At 36.5% G+C, this 24,456-nt stretch overlaps 4 protein-coding genes across 4 annotated transcripts; 2 read left to right on the top strand and 2 right to left on the bottom strand.

The window, feature by feature from the left end:
- The first annotated feature begins 1,035 nt into the window (after nt 1-1,035).
- LOC131623942 (glycylpeptide N-tetradecanoyltransferase 1-like) lies at nt 1,036-3,340 on the top strand. The gene is made up of 2 exons (XM_058894943.1): nt 1,036-1,192; nt 1,799-3,340. The coding sequence occupies exon 2, from the start codon at nt 1,823-1,825 to the stop codon at nt 3,125-3,127; it is 1,305 nt and encodes a 434-aa protein (XP_058750926.1). The 5' UTR covers nt 1,036-1,192; nt 1,799-1,822; the 3' UTR covers nt 3,128-3,340.
- Nucleotides 3,341-4,112: 772 nt separating this feature from the next.
- Nucleotides 4,113-5,822, bottom strand: LOC131623943 (protein VASCULATURE COMPLEXITY AND CONNECTIVITY-like). The gene is made up of 3 exons (XM_058894944.1): nt 5,661-5,822; nt 5,025-5,227; nt 4,113-4,805 (listed from the first exon to the last, which is right to left on the bottom strand). The coding sequence occupies exons 1-3, from the start codon at nt 5,754-5,756 to the stop codon at nt 4,469-4,471; spliced, it is 636 nt and encodes a 211-aa protein (XP_058750927.1). The 5' UTR covers nt 5,757-5,822; the 3' UTR covers nt 4,113-4,468.
- A 4,332-nt stretch (nt 5,823-10,154) lies between these two features.
- On the bottom strand, nt 10,155-15,129 carry LOC131623941 (cyclin-B1-2-like). Its single transcript, XM_058894942.1, has 4 exons — nt 14,926-15,129; nt 14,599-14,699; nt 12,372-12,469; nt 10,155-10,418 (listed from the first exon to the last, which is right to left on the bottom strand). Exons 1-4 carry the CDS (start codon nt 15,052-15,054, stop codon nt 10,318-10,320), a joined length of 429 nt encoding a protein of 142 aa, XP_058750925.1. The 5' UTR covers nt 15,055-15,129; the 3' UTR covers nt 10,155-10,317.
- A 4,432-nt stretch (nt 15,130-19,561) lies between these two features.
- Nucleotides 19,562-23,423, top strand: LOC131623911 (uncharacterized). The gene is made up of 2 exons (XM_058894906.1): nt 19,562-20,707; nt 23,403-23,423. The coding sequence occupies exons 1-2, from the start codon at nt 19,562-19,564 to the stop codon at nt 23,421-23,423; spliced, it is 1,167 nt and encodes a 388-aa protein (XP_058750889.1).
- Nucleotides 23,424-24,456: the final 1,033 nt, after the last annotated feature.

Below are 24,456 nucleotides of genomic sequence, written 5' to 3'. Positions count from 1 at the left end.
CTGGAAAATTTTCAGAACAAAAGAAAACTATTTTAATTCTAAAAAAGTGAGGAATTAAACCAAGTCAAAAATAAAATAATCTTAATAAAAAATTCAGCTTGCAATAATTCTTCTTCTTTTGAGTAAAAAATTATGGAATTAAACCAAGTCATTGCCAAATATGAAAAGGGGCAAAATGACTTGGATAATGTGTAGAGTAGTTAAAGATTTTCAAATAATAAATGAGGACTTGACTCTAATTTTGATAAACCTAATATAAGTCAAACTACCTCTGTAAAGGCTACTAGCAAATTCAACAATGAGAAATCAAAGAAATAACCGGTTGTAAATCATCATAGAAAGACCTTATGATAGAAATAACTTTCATGTTTTTAGACCTACTCGTTCTTATTGTAATGCAATAGACCATACTTTGAATGCTTGCTACATATGAAATTATGGCATTCCTTATGGTGAGTATGTATGAATGAGAAAGGGATCTAAACCAAGAGGACCCAAAAAATATTGGGTAACAAAGCACTATTAACCATTTTGTAATATGATAACATATGCTAGTATTATCACATTAAAATTGATCTTTCAAGATACAAGACCATATGATATGATAATTCTAAAAGTTTCATTGAATGATAAATGTTTTTAAAAAGCATCAACATTAATATCAACTTTGACTTCATATTGATATCATGTGAAGAAGATAAATTCTCTTATATTTAATGTAGTGACGATAAGTAGTGTAAAATCATTCGTAGCCGGATCTATCTCATTTTCATCCATTTAAGACAACTAGAAAAAGAATTATTATAATTAACGAGCCAAATTTGACACATTATATTTATATGGACACCAAATTTAAACTTAACAAAATTTTAAAAAACATGTAAATGTAAATGATAGGAAAATTATAAAAGAATCATAATTGGCGTTTTAAAAAAAATATATGGAGTGACAGGTGTAACAACTTTGGGGTGTGAAGTAAATTCCTCTACATGTGGTTGTAAATTTGCTATGACCCAATGGGCCTATAGCATGAATAAGCCCCGCTTAAACTAAACGAAACCTGAAAAAATATTCGGAGACGCTACCTCAGAACTCACGTCGCTCTAGATCGCCGGCCGCCTTCTCCTCGCTTCTCATCTCCTCACCCTCTTCCATACCTCTCTACTACTCAGACTTTCCGTGCTTCTCTTCTGTAAGTTTTCTTTTCATTCCGTTCATCAGACCGATTTCGTTTTCAGTTGCTCGCACACAGATTTCATATAATTTTCATTGCACCTAAAGCCTAATTATGTTTGATTTTGTTCTACTTAAGTCTGATTTGCTTTCAGTTTTCTTGTATGCTGAGAAAAAACACTATAATTATGACTGATTTTGTTTGATTTGCTTTCTACTTATGTTTGATTTGTATTCACTATGTGTTTACTGTTCATTTCAAATTCTCATATTGTATTGTTTGGAATTATAATTGTTTTTATATTATCAGTCCATAATTGTTTACACACAGCAATAACAAAAATTCGCCGCCTTCACTGTGTTTTTTTCGTGTATTTTTGTAATCCGAATAAGTCATAAAAGATGAGTGAGTGTAAGTTTACATATAATGTTGGTTAATTTTCTCAATTTTTCATTGATGCTAATGGAATTGTGCTGTAGTTGGCAGTAACATGCTGACTAGAGTGCAGTGGTATTTTGATTTCGTTCATCTTGTTACTTTTGCAGCCATCTAATGTTGAGGGAAGTTTTTTTTTTATTCTTTTATAAAATATTTTTATGAAAGAATGTGTTTTTTTACTTTCAGGTTATCTTTTGGAAAACTTTTGAAATGGTTGACAGCAATGCTTCCTCTGGGTCGCCTGAAGAGACTCAAAATCCCATCCCAGATGGGAATGCGCCTGCTGAAAGTGATCTTGCATTGGATAATCTAGCACAAAAAGTTCAAGAATCTCTATCTCTTGACCAACGACATAAATTTTGGGAAACACAACCTGTTGGGCAGTTTAAGGATATAGGAAACCCCTCTTTGCCAGAAGGTCCTATTGAACCTCCAACCGCCTTATCTGAGGTCAAGCAGGAGCCGTACAATCTTCCTAACCTTTATGAATGGGTTACTTGTGATATTCATGATGAGCAGATGTGTGATGAGATATACACCCTTCTTGCTAATAATTATGTTGAGGATGATGAGAACATGTTTAGGTTTAACTATTCAAAGGAGTTTCTGCGCTGGGCTTTGCAACCTCCTGGCTACTTCACGAGTTGGCATATTGGTGTCCGTGTTAAAACTTCCAAGAAGATGGTTGCTTTTATAACAGGTGTCCCTGCTCGAATCCGAGTTCGTGATGAGGTTGTTAATATGGCAGAAATTAATTTTCTGTGTGTTCACAAGAAGCTTCGAACAAAGAGGCTTGCTCCTGTCATGATCAAAGAGGTAACCAGGAGGGTGCACCTGGAGAATATATGGCAGGCAGCTTATACTGCTGGAGTGATTCTTCCTACACCTGTAGCAACTTGCCAATACTGGCACAGATCTTTGAATCCCAAGAAGCTAATTGATGTTGGTTTCTCTCGGCTTGGTGCACGGATGACAATGAGTAGAACTATCAAGCTTTACAAGCTACCAGAATCAACGGTCACACCAGGGTTTAGAAAGATGGAAATCCATGATGTTCCTGCAGTTACGAGGCTAATTAGGAATTATTTGAGCCATTTTATTGTTGCACCTGATTTCGATGAAAATGATGTGGAGCATTGGCTTCTTCCAAGGGAGAATGTTGTCGATAGTTATCTGGTTGAAAGTCCTGAAACTCATGAAGTCACTGACTTTTGTAGTTTTTACACACTTCCCTCTTCTATCCTTGGCAACCCAAATTATTCAAATTTGAAAGCAGCGTATTCATTTTACAACGTTTCAACAGCAACCCCTTTACTTCAGCTGATGAATGACGCTCTCATTGTAGCAAAACAGAAGGATTTTGATGTTTTCAACGCATTGGATGTCATGCAAAATGAAACCTTCTTGAAGGAGCTGAAGTTTGGACCGGGTGACGGTAAACTTCATTATTATCTTTACAACTACCGAGTAAGGCAAGCATTGAAGTCATCAGAGCTCGGGCTTGTGCTTCTGTAGTCTGAAATTTTGGAAATTTATGCTATGGATGAATTAGAAACCATAATGATTTTTCTGATAAACTTTGTATGGTTGCATATTTATGTGGTGATCCTTTGTTAGACCTTAAATTTTGCTTCAATTTTTTCACAAACAAATTTGAAGCTCTTTTCAGAGACCATTCTAGAGGATAAGTGATTCATAAATCATAAGTGGTTGAACTTGAGGATTTCCCATTCATGCTTTGCTATATTTGTTCATGCTTTGCTATATTTGTTCATGCTGATAACAGTAATTGTCTTCAAGTGTTTTCCCTTTTATCTGGTCAAGAACTGTTTGTCTTCTAACATTCTTTGCAAAATTTATAAATCTCTCTTATTTGGTGAAAAATTGAAAATATATATTTTAAAACTTTCTAAAATACGTTCATTTTAACTTGTTTTTAGTGGAATTGAGTATAATGCTGATTCGATTTTAGGTCCAATATCCATACAATTTGGCTGTCTTTTACTGCTAAAGAAAAGGTTTGACAATACACAACTTTCCCCTCAACTTTAAGAAAGCAAAATGCCAAAGGAATCTGCTGAATGTACCCTACGAAAAAGTTGCTAAAAAAAAATACCATTTCAGTGGACAGCAGTCTTTCTCATATCAAAAGCAAAAAAAAAAACTATTCTATTCATTCATCAACCTTGCATTCATCGACCTTGGATGAACCATAAGTTCAATGATTATCAGTTAGAACTTAAATTGGCTAAAGTATTTCACATCAAATACAATTCCGAAGGTTCCATTGATAAATACATATCACTTACAAATATACAAATTGATTTGCATGGTGTTCAAATACCTTGTGAATATTTCAGAGATAATTTCCACATACACTTCCACATCTAATATTAGCTAATATATATAGAAAGATAATTTCCACATACACTTCCACATCTAATATTAGCTAATATATATAGAATGAATGAAAAGCTCAAACTGAAAATCGAATGCAGGGTTTAAAAAAAAAGGTCTACAATCAATATATAGGTAGCAAAAATCAAGAAATTTCATGTCTCCTGGACTATAGTTGGGCCACAATTGAGATCATATCATCCACATATGACTGCAATTATAATGCAATATTAAAGATTGCAACCTTAGTAGTATATACCATTCAATTATAAACACCATAAAATTCATAATCTCACAAACCATTTTTTGGTGAAACATGTACGTAAAACTAATAAAACACTACATCCTAGGAATACACATAAACCAGGTTTTTGACTAAAGCAATCTCCAAATTTCAATGCCAAAATTAAGCTTTGGAAACTGATTAACAGCTTTTAATGACAGACAGTTGTTCATCAATCATGTGAATTGTCGCCTGATGTAAGTGTCTTCATGCACGAATACCGGGTCTTGACCGGTTTGAGCTGGAATCTGTGGTTGTCCCATGGCTATAGCCCCTTGATTAGGGTTTGAGGAATTACCAAAAGGATTGCTAGCATTCTTTCCCTCCATTATGGTAATGTAATAGATAATTCCAAATGCAACACTTGCAAGAGATAACACTGCACCACCAGCAAACACTCCAGGTTTGACAACATAACAGTAGTAGGTTCCAAAGTATACACTCTCTTCGCCACGCTGATCGTTCAGTGCAGCACCGGTTAGCAACAGGAGAAATGCGATTAAATATGTGAACCTGTTTGAACAGAGATTATAACCTCAGAACCATAAAATTATTATAGGAGTATCATTTACAATCCTAGTCCAACTCTAATCTTATACACAACACCACGCTCGGGTTTTCAAATCCTACACATAATTTCTTCTACAGAGCAGAACATTGCAGATAAAAACATAAACATCAAGAAATATAAGCTATAATGCAAAAGAAATAGTAGCACAAAGTGAGAGTTACCAGGATAAAACAAAGCAGGCCAGTGCCACCGTCCAACTGGCATCAGGGATTCGCAAATTTCTTCTGCAACAAATGCACCCAGTTGAAAGATTTATGAGAATTTGTGAAATCATAAGAGTCAGCGCCGCGGTTAAACCAAGAGGTAGAGCTGGACTTCGAGGATACGTGCACTGATTTGGCGAAATAAACTGAATTTGATAGCCCTGAAGAACTTGCACACTATTAGCAGAGGTAGTTATCATATCAATTTCATTCATAGCAAATTTTGGCACAGCATAAGTTAAAACTCAAAATAAACTAAACAAATCAAATAAAACATGGTTATAAAATCAGAATTCAACCGCGAATCCGAGAATTTTCAAGAGATTTTTGAACTAAAAACCCTTAACTTCATGTTGTAGTGTAAAACCCTATCTATTCCAAAATTGGGAAAAAGAAAAGGACATTCAACAAATTACACAAAATCAAATACAAGATTCAACACGTAAAAGAGAAAGCTTAATGAACAACACATAGAATGTACTAAACACTATAGATAATTTAAAATCTTCAAAAAAAACAGTGAAATCAACCACAAGAAAAAGTGGTGGATCAATGCAAAAGATCAAAAGTGGGTTTGAAGAAAAAAAGAGAAACCTTAATCCTAGTTGCTTCAGCAGCAAAGGCAGTTGCAGCTGATAAGAGCCCTAAGAAGCCCACAACGCAGCACACAGCAATAACTTTTTTCTCCATTTTCGCTTCTCTGCTATTCTCTCTCTGTTTGCTTTTGTGTTTTGATTGTCTCTTTCAGTGAGAATAAATGTTGGTAAAAAGTGGCAGATATTTGGATTATGCTCCAAAATAGCCACAAAAAAAAAAATCATATATAATTTTTTTTGGGTAACAGCATAATTACCACAAATAATATAAATAATCTTCATGTTGATTTATTGAATAAGGATATATTTTAAAAATATAATTTTTCAATAAATAAAATAATTTTTAATTTTATAAAATTAATATATAATTTTTAATCTAATATATTTATATTTAGTTTTTAACATATATTTTTAGAGGACCATTTCACATATATTAATATAAAGTACAAAAGAATTAATAAATTCTTAAAATGACAAGTATTTGAAGTATACAATAATTTTTAATTATAATTTTATTTATTTTATTACTAATTTTTAAATTATTTAAAGATTAATTATAAATTAAATAAAATTACAAACAAAATTTATTGTATAATTCAGATTCCTGAGTAATCAACTATTTTTTTTAAAAAAAGTCTCTCAAAGTCTTTTATTTTTATCTTAAATTATATCAAAAAATAATTTCTAAACTTTATTATGACCATCCTTAATTGGGCAATGAACATTTTTCTTTTTTTTTTCTTTCACTTTTTGCAAAATTGATTCTATAAAATACTTTATCTATTAGAATATAGAAATAATAATAATTATAAATAGAATAAAGCTTAAATCATTCAAATTGAATATTCATAACTAAAACTAAATAAAAAATAGAATATATAAAGAAATAGAATATAAGCAGGTAGCAGAAATCGGACCACATCGTTAGATTGTAAGGATAAAAGAATAGCTGAAAGAAAAAAAAAATTAAATAGTTGTTCATCAAAGTCTCATTTATCCAATGACCAAAATTAATCGAGGATCCATGCTCGAAAATGGAGGATAAAAATTTGTTTATTTACATCAAACTTTAGCGGAACTCGTTCAAAACTTAATCGAACTATTTCGCAAGAATCAAAGCTTTGGTTTCTTCTTAGTGAGATAGAGATTGGAAAAAAAAGGGGCTTTCACAATTTGTGGATCAGTTGAATAATATAAAATATGTAAGTGGAGTGTAAGTTGTTGGGTCATGGTTCCATCGCAACGACAACAACAATTATTTGCATTAAAGGCACCAGAAATATTCACATACATTCTATGTCCTCTATGCAGATGATGTTATGAATTTCTACACAAGATCATCTTCCAACCTTCAAGCATTATCTAACTTCTTTCTCAAGTATGCTCAAATATTAAGCCAACACATCAACCTTCAGAAATCCATAGTTTTTGGAGGTTCTATCTCTCAAGCCAGACTTACCAATATTTCTTCTAACTTTGGCTTTGACATAGGTTCCCTGCCGTTCAGCTCCATTAGAATTTTAATTTTTAAAGGTAGACCAAAGGCAATCCATTTCCAGTCGAATATGGATAGGATTCACCAAAAACTTTCCTCCTGGAAAGCTTCGCTATTGTCCTTTGTAGGTAGAATTCAACTGATCAAAAGCATAATTCATAGTATGTTCATCTATTCCATCACCACCTATTCTTGGCCAATTAGTTTACTTAAGGACTTAGACAAACACCTAAGGAACTTTTCTTGGAATGGAGATATGAAGCAGAGGAAACTTGTGACAAATTTCTTGGAAAAGTGTCTGCAACAAGGGTTGGAGTCCCCAATGTTCTATAGTTATCTGTTCTGCCATTATCAAAACTCTCAACACTATATGAAAATGTAGAAATGCTAAGAGATTCAAGGATGTATCTTTAAAGTTTAGCTCTCTCACATCTCACATCATTGCTTATGTTGCAAGGACTGATAATCTTTCTAATCTGGTAACAGGTTCCTCCATTTCTCAGAATATAATGTCAATCAAATAAATGTTTGAGTCGAAATCAATATTTTGAAGCAAGTTCTTCCCTTTTGAATAAGTCATATTAATAGTGGAAAGAGGTTGACAATAAGTTATTTCAAAATTCACTATTTCTTCTTCTTTTAGAGGTGTTCTAGAAATGTCCATGATTGAGTAAATAGCTCTAGGAACGCGAGTTGGAAAATAGAAAGATTTGTACAAGTCATATCCTTCCTCGTGTCCTAGGCACGATAGATTGGATCGGGCGATCTATGACTCGCCCACATAATTCGTTATGTAGCCACATAATTTGTTTATGACGCTTTTGGACTGATTGAACTACTAGTCTCTCTCTTTCAGGGCCCAATTAAAGTCTTCTCAGTCCAGCCAACATAACTAGTTTGGAGTCACACTAATTGATGCCAGCTTTTAGTATAAGCTATCTCAATGGCATAAATGGCTCCACAAACCTCAACATATAAAAGCACTGATCTTACCTAAATTAACTGCAAAACAATCAAGATCCAGCATGTCGTACTACCAATTGCAGTGTCATCAATACTACATTTTATCCAGTTAAAGAATGGAGGCTTCAAAACCAGTTCTTTGATCACTAGTGCCTTAGGATGATAAATTCTAACTTTGTGAACTTTTAGAATGGAAGAGAAGGAAGAGGAGGTCAAGATTGAGTCATTCATAGAAAGTGAAACTTTGGAGATAATCAAAGCAATTGCAACTCTCACAGTTATAGCCTTACTATTGAATCTCAGTTGATTCTTACTGGATGTGATGAAGCAAAGAAGGAAAAGCATAATGTATGTCATCATGAATTATCCATTAAACATTGATTAGAAAGTCTTTGACCCCTGCCTTGAGAAGGTGTTACAGATTCTGAGAAATGTTGAGCCACTCCAAGTGTCCAACCAAAAATTATATCTTCTCGATCACCTTGGATCAGTCTATTTGTGGGAATGGAGCCTGATAATATCGATGATTTTCGAGGATTGACGATATATCCAAAGGTCTCATCATACCTCTTAAACAGTTGGGAGAAAGCTTGAATGTTTGCCTCAGTGCCATTGCAAATACCATTATGTTGTCCGGGTATAAAGTGTGTGAGGGGAATGTAGTGTTCATAGTACCTTTAATCAGTTTCAAAATACCAGCAATCACCAGATTTGTTAGAACTCTGTCAAGAACTTGATATGCAAGACAGAAGAGCATGGGAACTCCTCTAATGCAAGTGAAATATCCCTTTTTTTGGAGATAGACGGCGGGTTTTCTGAGTGCAGAATGATATCAATCCAATTGCAAAAAGTTATGTTGAAACCAAAAGCTCTCAAAACTTTAAGCAGGAATTTTTAACAGATGGTATCAAAAGATTCAAGAATATCTATTTTGATAATCAGATTTCCACCAAAGAACTTATGATCGAGCATATTTGTTATTTCTGAAGTTAGACAAATACAGTCTTTAATCTGTCTGTTTAGGATGAATCATCTTTACTCCTTAGAAATGATTGATGGCATGATTTGAGCTAACCTCTCAACAATAATCTTGGATTTGATCTTAAACTTGTAATTTTCGATAGCGATAGGTCCAAATTAATCCATAAAATCTGCATTAGGAACCATGAAACTATTTGGCATTTGTGTTTCAGATTAGAAGTGATGCATTGAAACAAGAAATTCTGTAATTGGATTTTGTGGTTTATTTGTCGCTTCTCTCATTTCTTTGAAATCAAAGAAGCAAAGTATTGCTTCAGATTTTCTACTACAGCTGAATACAAGGTCCAGAAAACTTGTGATAGACACAGCTAGCGGCCCTTATTCAAAAAATGAAAGAGTAGCTCCCATACAGAACAAACAAACTGTCATCCCAATTGTGCATGTAATGAGAAGAGGTTTTCTATCAACTTTTATCAATAAGAACAATGGCCACCAAAATAAAAACAGTCTTTGATATACCTACAGCAACCCAATTGTGCATGTAATGAGAAGAGGTTTTCTATCAACTTTTATCAATAAGAACAATGGCCACCAAAATAAAAACAGTCTTTGATATACCTACAGCAACCGTAGCAGCTAAAAGTTTTTTTTTTTTAATCTTCAATCCCAGTTGCTTGGAAAATTTCTGGACTGTAATAGACAGCTGCATCAATCCCAGTTGCTTCTTTAACTTGTGAAATTATAGTTATAATATTTATTCAAAGATTTCAATTGTTATTCAGTTTATGCTTCTGTTAATGTGACAACAGATCAACCATCTACTTGGCTCATAATCCCACTTTCTATGAGAGAAGCAAACACTTTGAATTGTGGTGTCATTTCATTTTAGTGACGCTTCAATCTAAGTTCATCCACTTGCAACAATGGCTAGCACTTCTCACATTATAGGAATGGATAATTTCATGAATTCTCCAATCACAAAAGTTGGAGACATGCTAGACGCAATAAGATCAAGTGCCTAAAATACATTAATTATACTTTACTTTTAGAAGATAGATAGAAATGCGAAGTTTATATTGATCAGAACATTTATAGCATCCAAAACACAGGCAAACACAAGTCTATAAGTAAATGTGCAAGATCCTTGGACCCTATACTTCTAATGAGCTCAACAGAAATACTGGTTTCTTAGTACAGAAATAACAGTAAAACTTAATTATATTAAACTTGGGTAGACAGGTCCTTTAGATATCCCAAGGCGAACTTCCATTCCATGATGCATATCCAATGGCCGGAAAGTCTCTGATTCGCGAGGGTCTGCATGCAACATTAAAAATATTGAGAAAGGTACAGATAGAAGTGCTAACAAAGTTCCATATGCCAATGAACCAAAAGGTACAGATAGATAACAAGGCAATCCTTAATTATTTATCATGGATCCAAAATTCACAACATTGCCAATCCAATAGCTTTTTTTTGGATTGAAAGTAACTTAATTATTTAGTAGAATTCAGTCTAAGGGCATGAATAATGCTTAAAATTAAAACAAATTCAATTTTCTAAAATAACTCGGAGAATAACACTATTCCAAACTGTCATTGTCCCAAAAAATACCAGAAGAATCCTCATATGGTGCCTTCCTAAGTTCCTAGTACTAACGGCATCGTTTTCATTGACTAACAACAGCTGTTCCAACCTTGGCTACAATACGATTAACGGACTTTACTAAATTTCAAGATGAATCCATGGAGTTTAAAGACTCGGTCAAGCTGAGTCGAGATGATCGAGTTACTGCAAACTAAGTCAATGACGGAGAGACCCGAGTTGAGGGAAAAACGAGTATTGGAAATGCCGCCAATCCACTTGGGTGGGCTGTTTGTGACTATTTTTTGGGATGCACTGTGCAATATTACTTGCTTAAAATACTAAAATTAGTGGATAAAAACTATACATATACATTATAATGCTTTGTAACACAGTGCAAATTGTTAATGGCAATGCACATTCACAATATGTTCTAAATCAGCTATGAAAATTTTCATAATAAATAACTCAGTTTGATTATGGAACAATAATTAGTATCGTATAAGTCCTTCCAACTTTTATAATCATCACAAAACAGATGGAGCATAATTGCAATACCCCATCTTAATCACAAGATTCACAACAAAGTTCACTGAACATTAATCTAAACAGCTACAATCATCTCAAAACAAAATAGAACTTAATTATATACACCTAAGTCCTAAAAACACCTTATTCTTACGAATATAATCTAAGTTTAAACAAGTTGAACACAATGTTATAACTTATAAGGTGTAAAGCATAAGTTCTTTTCAAAGTTTAAAAGACTTAAAAAGTTAGACTGAAAAAGAACAATTCATAACATATGAAATCCAATTATATTATGCAGGGTCCGCTAATAATAGAGTTCCTGTCAGATGATAATGAATCAAAATTATATCATTTAGTGAATAAAGCAAAATAATTTACACTATCGGTTTCATGTGAGTAATGAAGCACAATTTTAAAGGAGTGCGAGGAACATACCTCTTACACACATTTACAACACACTCTAATATTGGTTTAACCAAATCACATGGGACGCGTAAAAATATGGTGGGACCCATTTAACCAACAGAAAAGGAGTTGGTTGGAAAATGTTTGCTAAAGAGTGTCATGTAAGCATTATTACTTAAGTAGAGAAACTAAATGTTTCGGAGAGAAACAATGACTGGCCGTATGGAGTACTGATTACATGTAGCTCCATACATAGAGAGAAACAATGATTGGCCGTACTGAGTACTGACTATGTGTAGCTTTCCATACATAGTTCAGCTAAAGGGAGTCATGAGGTGGTTTGGGAGAGGAACATAGGGATAAAAGTGATAAGGAGATCACGTGTTCAACTCCCCCTCTAACAAAAATAACAACTAACTATTACCATTAGTTATTTAAAAAAACATAGTTCAGCTAATGAAAAAAGAGTAATAACAACTGCCAACAAGAAAAAAGAAAGGCAAGTCATATTACCATTTAGAAAATCCTCGAAACCAAAGTGATCAAATAGTTCAGCTAAAGGGAGTCATGAGGTGGTTTGGGAGAGGAACATAGGGATAAAAGTGATAAGGAGATCACGTGTTCAACTCCCCCTCTAACAAAAATAACAACTAACTATTACCATTAGTCATTTAAAAAAACATGGTTCAGCTAATGAAAAAAGAGTAATAACAACTGCCAACAAGAAAAAAGAAAGGCAAGTCATATTACCATTTAGAAAATCCTCGAAACCAAAGTGATCAAGACTTCCTGTAACAGTCTCCAAACCCAGCATTGAAGAAGGAATTACCCCAGGAGGCCTCTGGAACCTACAGGGAACAATCGTATTACATCAAATTCAAATCACTCTCCTTTTTCTTTAAAGATATTTAAGCAATTTTTTTCTACAGCAAAAGAACACCAGATCTAAACCCAAACAAATAAAAACACCAGACCCGGCCAGAGTCATTGTTAGTTACCCGCATTCACATATCACTGTATCAATACTTATTTTCACATTCACATACCAAGACATTTTTAGCATACCATTGTTTCCCCTATCTCTTCCAATATATGTACTGTAATTGAACAATAATGGAAGAATAGATTATGAATTAGTTTGTACTAATTATTATTACAATTTCTATTAGCATTTGTGGGATAGTTTGATTATTCATGTTGTATATTTTATCAGGGCAAGAGGCATACTCAATGGCTTGCCTTTTGTGATGTATCTCTCACCGTGCATCTTTGTAAATCTACACTCTTGTTATTCTTTGTTATTAAAATTGCAGAAGATGAAACATCTTGGATTAAATATAAATGTTGCATTGCCTTCTATTTGCATGTTACAAATTTGTAATATTCATAAATTGTGATTTTATATGTTGCTTCTTTGGTCGTCTTGTATATTTTTTCTGCATGTATTTGTGTTTTCCTTTTCTGGTCATTGGTTTTATATCTGATACTAAGGTGTAACACTAATTGCTAGTAAGATATTTAAGATTCATTTTTCTTCTATCTTGTGCCACAATTAAAATCATGGTGTGATTTCCTTTAATATCACCCAAATTATTTTTTATTGATATTCACAACGTATTGCAAAAGAGAATTATAGGTTTCGGAGAATCTTATAGCTTGCAGCTATTGCTTTTTTTTGTGGCCATTAACCAACTGTGCATATATTGCAGGGTTTCAATTTTAAATAATGGTCAAAGAGGAGAGGTATACGATGTTAATGGAGATCAAGCTGAGGTTATCTTGGATGATAATGTAGAGAAAGCCAATGAGAGTGAGGTCGAGAACCCTAACAATGATCGTCCAAAAGCATCAGTTTATTGGATAAATGATACATTTTTCTTTTTCAAAATATTGAAGAACTTCAATTTCTTAACTTTGAAGTCAGCTTCCTTTTATTTTCTATGTTTAGGTGATTGTTAGGAAGCATTTTTATCTATCAGAGGTTGAAGTAGTAGTTTCTATTAGAGGGTTAGAGAAAGTTTTTAGAATGTTATATTTGAGGAAAATGCTTGTTGGTACGAAGATCGACAAACTGTTTCTAACCTTTGGATGAAATCATATATAGCACCGTTTTGTTTCTTTCCCTCCCCATATATTTTAATATAACCGCTGCTCTATTTTCATTGGGAAATGAGTTGTGCTATGTAGCACTTCTCTATATTTGATAGCTGCAGCTATTTTGATATAAGTATGTGAACTTTACTCCTCCCTTATGGATTGTAAAATATGTTTGTTCTCCTGACAATAAGGAAACTAAGATTTTTCAAATTAAAATTTTAAACAGTTAAGGAGATTGAGAACGATCTTGATGCTCAAACACAGGATTGCTACATAGCCGTGGAGGCTTTATGTGAGGTATAGTGCGCTGGTAATTTTCTACTTTTTGAAATCTTATAATAAGGGGATTAAAATATTTTTTGATGATAGGTGACATACGAATATTTGCTTTTGCAAGTTTTGAATTCCAAACAACCTCTTAAAGTATATTTTCCGGATAGTTCACAGTGGTTGCATATATCCTAAACATCTGACTCTAATGCATTAATTTCATTTAGAAAATAATATCATTTAAATTAACTTTCCTCCATGATCACATGCACTGTTTGACAGACGATGATACTCCCAAACATTGGACATGTTGCTAAGCTGGTAATGTTTTCTATTCCTCTACAATTATACGAATTCCTTTAAATATTTCATGTTTCCATGCAGTTGACGTTTGTTTGTTATCGTAATTTTTTATCTGCAATTGTATTCTGTCCTGTTGGTTTGTCAGTATTATCAACCGTTGAATCACGATCACATTAAAACACTCACTACTTATACAAACAAAGTTTCATATCATGTTACCGCCGAAATTAACTGTTCTGATTTTGAATCATTTTCTAAAGCTAGCTAGACTCAAAAATCAGATTAATAAAATTAGAAATAGTCGTACCGAGAAAGTATTTGCCTATCAAGTTCCTCCTTCAGCGGAAAAGCAGCTCCATACAGGTTCACTTTGCATTGCCTCGTCATAGCTTCTTCCACTCCCCTTACCTAACAATAACACCCAAATGAAGAACCAAACTTTCACATACAGAATCACAAGAAAATCACGTTCAATTGAATAGGACATTTTAGGGGTTTCTTCGAAACCCTAATTAAAAAGGGAATTCGTAGCAGCAGAAATTAGACAAAGCCACAATGACCAGATCCGACAAAAGGTAAATGGAGAAGAATCAAAAACATGAAATTGAAAAGAAGAGAGAGATAACGGGATTACGGATTGGAGAGATGATTCGAGAGGGTGAGAGCCGACGATGTCGCTTTTGACTCCGGGGAGTCCGAATCGGAGAATGTCGTTTTGGATACCTCCGATTTGGTGTGCAATGGTTTTAGATGCTTCCTCCATTTTTGTGTTTCGATCTTCAATTCTCAGTTCTCAAGCTTCAACAGTGAACGATAGATTGCAGGAGAACAGAGTCGCTTTATATATCAATCTTAAAGGAATTTCTTTGTTAACAAGTTAATTAATTAATTAATTAATTAAATACTGTGTTCGCCAATTAAATAATTAAAAAATTACGGCACTACTAATTACTAGTAGTAGTAACAAATATAATGTTTGCTTATAGAGAAATAGAGAAGAGAGAACTAGAAGAGAGTCTATCTTCTCTTGTTTGGTGTATGAAAGAAAATAAAAAGAGAAGAATAAGAGACCAATGACGTGACACTAATGACATTGCTTGAAATTTCAAAAATAAATAAATACTAAAATGAACACTAGACAAATTTGGAAAAAAAAATCCAAATAACCATGTTTAATAATTTATTTACACCAAAAACCATGTTTTCGGAAAAATTACCGGTATGACCAGGTTTCAGAGGTGGTCTTCACATAGGAGCCACCTCAGGTGGCGCCAACCACCAATTTCACACAACATATGCGCCACCCAGGGTGACATCAATGTTGATTTTTGGGTTATTAGCCACCTAGGGTGGCGCCTACTCCCATCTTCTTCTTTTTTTTTTGTTTTTTTTTTGTTTTTTTTCTTGTTTATATACTATTTTTTTTTAAATTTTTTTTATTTATTAATAAAATGGATTTTAACATAAATAAATAAGTTATATTTTGTTTTTTTTATTTATTAATAAAATTGTTTTAACAATTAAATAAATAATGAAACACCACATGTCATTCATTCCAAACATTACAAATACAAGAAATGCAGAAACAACATTACAAATACGGTCATACAGTTCAAACATTACAAATACGGTAAAAAAAAGAAAATTTATAAAACATGGATATTATGCTATTCACCACCCCTCCGACCACGACCCCTCCGACCCGGAGCCGGACCATGACCCCTCTCACCGCCAGTTCCGCAATCTGGAACTGTTCGATTCCGGTTGGAAGGTTCTCGACGAGCCACTTCTCCACGACCCCCCCTATTCCTTGGTTGTTCTTGTTGTGTCTGGGTAGGTGGTCCTCGGATTAGCCCCTCCATGCGCTCATTGGACATGTATTCTTGTATGTTGCTGTCAAATAGTCGGGTCCCCATGCCCTCAAAGATTTGTCTTAGCGGTGGAGTTGCGTCACATGGTCGGTAAAACCCAGCGCTTGATTGACCTTGAAAAAATGGCATTGTTTGTTGGGGTGTGGTGTACCCATATTGTTGGTGTTGTGGAAATTGGGGTGTGGGGTATCCATGTTGTTGGTACTGTGACGATTGAGTGGTCATTTGCTCGTTTGGGTCGTAATTGTCATCTAGACCCATGTCGGGGCTGGGTTGCCTATTGTAGCTGGAGGGGCCGGCGTCGCCGTGTTGTTGGGTGAAGGCCCATGATTGTTGCTGGATGGGTTGCCTAGTGGAGGAGGAGGGGCCGGCGTCGTAGTGTTGTTGGGTGAAGCCCCACGATTGTTGTTAGACGGGTAGCCTAGTGGAGGGGTCAGCGTCACGGAGTTGTTGGGTGAATCCCCATGATTGTTGTTGGATGGGTTGACTTTGGTAGGGCGTTGTTGGTGTTGTTTGATATTCCTCATGGTCAGGTTGTTCGGATGTTTGGCGTTGTCGGCGTTGTTGGCGTTGTTGGGGTGGTTGTTGGGGTGGTTGTTGTACGTATTGTTGGGGTGGTTGTTGTGCGTATTGTTGGGGTGGTTGTTGTGCGTGTTGTTGTTGGCGGGGGTCGTGTAGGTAGTAGGGGTCTGACACATACATATCGGGGGTTGTGACTGTTCTATACCAAGCAAGGTATCCCGCGGTTGGAAACATGGGGAGTTGGGCAACAGGGAATTGTAGCAGACGGCTGCGACGCTGCTTCCACATCTCACAAAATTCAGGTGCGAATGTACGATAATCTGCGTGGTCCCATTGATTGTTAACTCTTTTAATATGCCAGCGACCCAAATCAGTGGGGGGATCCGGGATCGGTTGATGCATGCCAAACTGCAGTCTCACACGGTCAGATTGGTGCATCTCCACGATGTTGAACCTTATTATCGGTACTACTGCAGTCCAAACTTCCCGGTCACTCTCGTTTGGCTCATGGTCCAGCAACAAGTATGGTCTCCAATTAAACTGCGTAGGAGAAAAAATAACATATTATTAAAAAACATGATGAATTGTAATACATCTATATGATCATATAAAAGTTTAGGGGTAATACATCTTCAGCTCGGAGGTGATCAATTAGGTCCCGATACAAAACAACACTCCCCCTCGGATTCTTACTGTAATCCAATTTAGGACCACAGAACCTAAGAAAAAAGAGCAAAAATGTTATTTCAGATTTTTATGTAAAAGAGAGTTAGCGTTCAAGGAATAGCGTTGAAAAAGAGAAAAAGACGTACCTTGTTGCATAAGGGAACGTGTAGTTGTACCTGCCTGCAGGGGACAGCATCGGCATTCTCCACCAACCCCATACTTGTAGGAGGAACGCACATCCATAGAAGGTGCACTTCTCGGCAACCGCGTTCTTACAAAGAGACTGGTATAACATCGCCAAAACGGCGGACCCCCAACTATATTTCCTAATCTTGCTAATACTATCAAATTTACTTAAATAGAAAAAGTTGACAGTGTTACCTGTCGACTCCGGGAATAAAAGTTTACCAAACATCAGCATTACATAGACCTTAGTCATTAACCAAACATGCTCCTCGGTAGAGTTGTCCATAAAGACGAGTTCATCATAGTAAGCTCTAAGTGAGACCAGACTGATACCCTGGCCTCTTGAACCTTGAGTAGGCACAACTAGATCTCTTCCCAACACTCTCACACACATTGAATTAGCATGTTGAACAGATCCATTAACAGCCTTGCCATCAATGGGCAGACCAAGTAACATATAAACATCCTCTAGAGTAACAGTACACTCACCTATTGGAAGATGAAACGTGTGGGTTTCAGGCCTCCATCGCTCTTGTAAGGCAAGGATGAATTTTCTGTCTATGGTGTTGTTGCTGACTTTTATGATATGTCCGAAGCCACATGCTTGGAGATTCGGAATAATCCTCTCGTCGGGTTCAACATAAGCGTGAGAACGTGTACGGAATCGGCCAACAGCCTAAGAACCACAAATAAATCGATTAAACTGGATATCATATACGCATAGATGTTTAGAAATAAATAAGTATAAACTTACATAGGTCGCCAAATTCGCTCTAGTTCCTCTGTGTGTTTCACCCATGGTAAGAAGTTGTTGTTGAGCCATTTTCAAGAACTCTTTAAGTTTTCTGCGGATTTGAAAATGCAAAGTGGTTTTTTGAAGAAGAAGAATATATGTTGGTGAAAAGAAAGCAAGTCTATGAGAGTATTTATAGAGGGTTGGTGGTTGCTGATGTTAAGTGCATGAGGGCCAAGTGGTGAGCATGCATGTGATACAGATATCAAAGTGATAAAGATGGGTTCACATGCATTCTGTGTTGAAATGACCATGCATTCCCGTGTTTTGTGCTGACTTTGTCTAAGCATGCATGCATTAATTGTTTCTGGCAGAATAGACTAGGCCTGCATCCCGTGTTCGGTGCTGAATTGTCTAGGCATGCATGCATACAGTATTTCGATGCAGGTAGGTCACATGCTGGCGGATCAGATTAGGGTTTTGGAAGTGGGGACCACTAGACAAAATTAGGGCAAAAAAAAAAAAGAGATTGAACTAATGCGCCACCCCAGGTGGCGCCATGCTGGGAAGTTTTGAACTAATGCGCCACCCCAGGTGGCGCCTACATGCAACTTTTTTTTTTTAAAATTAGGGTTAGGGTTTTCTAGTCCTTGTTAGGGTTAGGGTTAGGGTTTTCTAGTTGTTGTTAGGGTTAGGGTTTTCTTGGTTAATTTTAGTATTTTTAGGGTTAGGGTTTTCTAGCCGTTGTTAGGGTTAGGGTTTTCTTCGCATGTGCTGCAGTTCACCAGTGTCAAGCTCACCTCAAATCAACTTTTAGGGTTTTGGGTTTTCTATGTTATTTCTTGTTGCTGTTTCACCGAGTATTCGCATGTGATTGTACAGTATGCACTGTTCAGTATGGTTGTGTCTGATCAAGTCGGCAAAACTGTAGTTCACCAATGTCAAGCACACCTCAAATCAAATCAACTCAGGCATTCATTTTCCGTCAACTTTATTCGCATGTGATTGTACAGTAGGCACTGCTCAGTGTGGTTGTGTCTGGTCAAGTCGACTGTGCAGTTGTGCAGCAGTTCCATGCATACCTCAAATCAACTGTGCAGCAGTCTGGGGTGCAGCAGTGCAGCAGTTCACCAGTTCACAGCTCAGTACGCATGTGATTGTACATTATTCGTCTTCATAATTGTCATCATTCAACGATCGTCTACATAAAGGAAGCCTCTAATGTGGAAAGAAACACAACTAATTACACATCTCATTTCACATCTGAAATAACACTCTCTACCCACTCAACAATGGCCCCTCCACAATACATTATCAACGCTCATGTTTTTGGCGAGACATATGATAACGAAGAAGTTGGTTTTCTGTTTAGAAACACCGAGGTTAAACGATTTTGTTTAAGCAGAAAAGCAAATTTCAATTACTTCAAACAGAGATTAGAGACGAAGCTTGCATTGGGTGATGTATCCCAAATTTTTTACCAATATCGATTTCTTCGTGGGGACAACCCGGTCAAGTTTATCCAAGTTGAGATCAAAGACGATGAAGACATGCAGAATATGTTTGCCAATCATGAGTATTTTGGTTACGAATGCATAGAACTGTATGTTACTCTACCAGAAGTTCAACCCACACAGATGGTTGAGTCACAGGTCATTGATGCACTTGGAGGCGAGCAAGCAGAGGTCGACGTTGTAGATGAAGAAGAAGAAGCACCAGAAATAGAAGTTGATAACCTGGTAAACGAGGAAAGTGAAGATGAACCGGAAGTTGTTGTACCACGAGATCAAGTGCATATGCCTCCAGTGCACATGAGGAACCTGAATTTTGATGGGGATGACGAACCATCGACTGATATTTTCTATGATCCATACACCCAAACAGATCAACGGTTAAAAGTAGGAGACAAATTTCGTTCTAAGGAGGCATGCATCATGGCCATAAAAAGATTTCATATGGCAAACAATGTTGATTTTAGAGTTGATCGCGCCAATGTCGAAAGGTACAAAATTTACTGTAAAAACACTGATTGTGGATTCAGGTTGCATGCATCATACAGGAAGAGAAGTGACTCATGGGTTATAGGATATATTTCCCAAGATCACACATGTGTTAACACAAATGTTTCACAAGATCACCGTAAGCTAAGTTATGACATCATTTGTCAAGAAATCTTGCCTCTAGTTGAAAAAGATCCATCGTTAAAGGTGAAAACGATAATCTCTCATATCGTTGCAACGTACAACTACACTCCGTCTTATAGAAAGGCGTGGCTGGCGAAGATCAAGGCGATCGAAGTTGTGTATGGAAATTGGGAGGATTCGTATAAACGACTCCCACATTTCTTATATGCGCTTCAAATTTATGCTCCTGGAACTGTTACTATTTTAGAGACCCTTCCGGCGCAATCTCCAGACGGAACATCACTTCAAGGAAATGTGATATTCCACAGGCTCTTCTGGGCTTTCCGCCCATGTGTACAAGGATTTTCATATTGCAAACCAATTCTTCAAATAGATGGAACTTGGTTGTACGGAAAATATAAAGGCACCATGTTGATGGCTGTGGCTCAAGACGGAAATAGTAACATCTTTCCTGTTGCTTTCGCTCTTGTGGAAGGAGAAACTGCTGGAGGTTGGGGTTTCTTTCTCAGAAATCTTCGGACACACGTTGCCCCCCAACCTGGACTTTGCTTGATTTCAGACAGACATGCTGCCATCGAGAGTGCGTACAATAATCCAGCAAACGGGTGGCAAAACCCTACATCAACGCATGTTTACTGTATTCGACACATCGCACAAAATTTCATGCGGGAGATATAGGACCGGGCTCTTCGGAAGACTCTTGTAAATGCCGGATATGCGTTGACTCAACCGACGTTCCAATATTATCGACATGAAATTGTAGCGGCAAATCCAGATGCAGGCAGATGGGTAGACAGTCTTGCTAGAGAGAAATGGACCAGATCATACGACAACGGGAAGCGGTGGGGGCACATGACTACGAATCTTGTGGAGTCTATAAACGGGGTGTTTAAGGGCATCAGACACCTTCCGATTACTGCCTTGGTGGAAGCAACATACTATAGGATGGCTTCTCTTTTCGCAAGAAGAGGTGAGCGTTGGAATGCAGTTATAGAATCCGGACAATTATGGAGCGAAACATGCGTCAAATTCATGAAAGAGCAATCTGCCAAAGCCAACAGCCACATTGTGACATCTTTCGATCGATTCAACCGGACCTTCAGTGTTAAAGAAACGATTGACCATAACGAGGGCCTTCCGAGACAACAATACAGGGTTCTTATAGATGAAGGGTGGTGCGATTGTGGAAAGTTTCAAGCCTTTTGGATGCCATGCTCTCATGTAATTGCAGCATGTTCGTATGCGCATCAAGATCCGTTAGCACTTTTATCTCCCATTTACAAGGCAGATACCTTGCTCGGGGTGTACAACAACTCATTTCAAGTGATGGCAAAGGAGGATTATTGGCCTACGTATGAAGGGGACGTGGTTTGGCATAATGATAACATGCGGAGAAAGAAAAGAGGCCGCCCGAACAGCACCCGGATCACAACCGAGATGGATCATGAGAAAATGGTACGAAAGTGTAGCATATGTCGTGAAGTCGGGCACAATAAAAATACCTGTCCTAACCGTGGATCAAATTCCACCAACAATTAGTTGTATGTCATCTGTATTTTATTGACAATGTTTTTGTATTTGTATTAGTATTCGTATTTGTATTTGTATTTGTATTTGTATTTGTATTTCTATTTGTTATGTATTTGTATTATCCTTTATTAAATCAACTAGTTATGTCTTTGTCTCGTAGTGAAATTGTCTTCATGGCCCATACTGCCACTCTTTATTTTGGACAGTCAGTCAAATACGCATGCTTTCGTCTAGTCCCATGAAGTCATTCATTGATCAGTGTGTCTGCATTTATCATACATGTTAGGCGTGCTTGTAAACAGTACGCAACATCATTAATTTTTTCTACCCACTACTATTATAAATTAGGGGCTCCTATGGTTGAGTTTACACACAGATACACAAACTCCAAATACCAAACAATCACACAAACACAACCATGCCTCGCCGGACAACCACTAGGCCAGATGGATGTCACCGGACAACAGAGTTGCCGCCCCGGAGATCAACATGGCGTGCGGAACCTGAGCCGGAGTATCGCAGAAGGAACGGACATGTCATATTCTCCGCCGTCAAACCTCCCATGCCGGTTATATTTTGGAATATCTCTTCCGTCGAGCAACTCAAGAGGACTCTCCTGAGATTTTTAGAGGGGGAGTACGAGGCCGGCGAACAGATAAGAAGCATCAAGAGGCTTAAAACAAGGGCCGATCCTGTGACTGGAGCAACGATAAGTTTCTGGCATAAGGTGGAATACGACCACTACTAGAAAAACAGTTATTAGCGTAGGCCAATAGCGGACGCTAAATGCTAAAAAACCGACACAAACACGTATTTAGCGTCGGTTTAGAGTCGGTGTCGGGCCTTGAATAAAACATGCGAAGCTACTGAATAGCGTCGGTGGAAGAGAAGCCGAAGCTACTTAGCCTCGGTTAAACCGAGGCTAGACGGTCGCTAAGGAACCGACGGTACATTTTAAAAAAAAGTGAAAAATCAATATTTATTTTAGCGTCGGTAAAGCCTACGCTAAAATCAAGACATAAAGGTCAACAATTCCAATTAGCGTTGCATGAACTGACTCTAAAGTCAACAAAAAAATCAATATTTAAAATAGCGTCGGCTTAACCGCCTCTATATTTAACAAAAAAGTCAAGAATTGATTAGTCAACAATTTGTTTTTGCGTCGGTTTAGCCTACGCTAAAGTCAACATAGAATGGTCAACAGTTGATTAGCGTTGCTTTAACCGACTCTAATGTCAAATCAATAATTTATGTAGCGTCGGTTTGTCCGACTCTATAGTCAACCAAGACGTAGTCTACAATTTCTTTTAGCGTCGACTTAGCCGACTCTAAAGTCGAAGTCAGCCAATAGATACAGTTTCTAACGATATTTGAATCCCACTATCTAAGGAAGCAAAATTATATCAAGGAATAAAAGGAAACTCTTAGAATTTGCGATGAAAATTACCCCTACTTTTAGGCCATATCTCATTCAATGTGAGACTCTTAACATAAAAAATAAAAAAATCAACAAATACAAGTGACACGGTTATTTAACATTACATATAAGGTGGAAAACTCGAGTGGTCTTGTTAGAAAATTTGGGGTCCTTGATTCTGCAAAAGTGGATGCATAAAAGTATTAAACAAACACTATAACTTTGTGCTGTAATAATACCATCAATGGTATAAGAGTAAAACAAATTAAATATACCAACAGTTCTGCGCAGCATGAGACTAAAAACTTACTTTTTTGAAGCATGTGAACTTCGCCTTTTTAAGGTTGACTTAGTTTCTGATGCTAGATGCCATGAGAGAGTTTTTGAAACAGGGGTACCTAAACACACAATAATATGCATTCAGTTGAATAAAATAATGTTCACTTCTCACAAAACCTAAAGGGACATACATTAAAGCCAAACGCTTCAGAAGCGACAGTTTTCCAAATCACACACCTGAAGGTTGGGGACGAGTTCTGCTTTTAAATGAATTTTGTTTTGCATCAGTTTGTTTGTATGCACGAAAATGTACCATTTTATTGACCGAATCTAGCTTGCATTGTTAAACAGATATGAAAAAGAAGCATAAGTAAACACAAAACTCAGTGGTTGGTGTCCATAACTACTTATGGAGAAAAGTTAAAACAATTAAGCCTACTTGGCAAAATGTAGTGCTTGTGATGTCTAGGAATAATAGCCAACAGTTGCTGTTGCCGAATACCCTCATTATTTGTGTATACTTGGCATGTAAGAAGTCTCTGCATGTAAGAAAATATGTCACTTAACCTCCATTAGAAACACCTAGTTTAGCATGATATTTCAAAAGGTTTGGTAATGACCTGGTTTAGAGTAGAGATCTTCAAATCCATGGCTGAGACATCCAATGCTTGTTGCTCAAGAAGGTCAGTTAATTTGTAAGCCACAGTCCCAAGATGATCAACAGCATTTACAATGGCGCTTGCAGCATAATCTTTTAGGTTGTCAAGTACCCTGAAATTCACACAGGTCAAATACACAAGACTTATCGGTCAACAGC

This window comes from Vicia villosa, unplaced genomic scaffold (genome assembly GCF_029867415.1).
Source record: "Vicia villosa cultivar HV-30 ecotype Madison, WI unplaced genomic scaffold, Vvil1.0 ctg.000089F_1_1, whole genome shotgun sequence".
NCBI classification, from domain to species: Eukaryota; Viridiplantae; Streptophyta; class Magnoliopsida; order Fabales; family Fabaceae; genus Vicia; species Vicia villosa.
The sequence above is the reverse complement of the archived record's forward strand: the minus strand, read 5'-3'. Positions and strand labels throughout refer to the sequence as shown.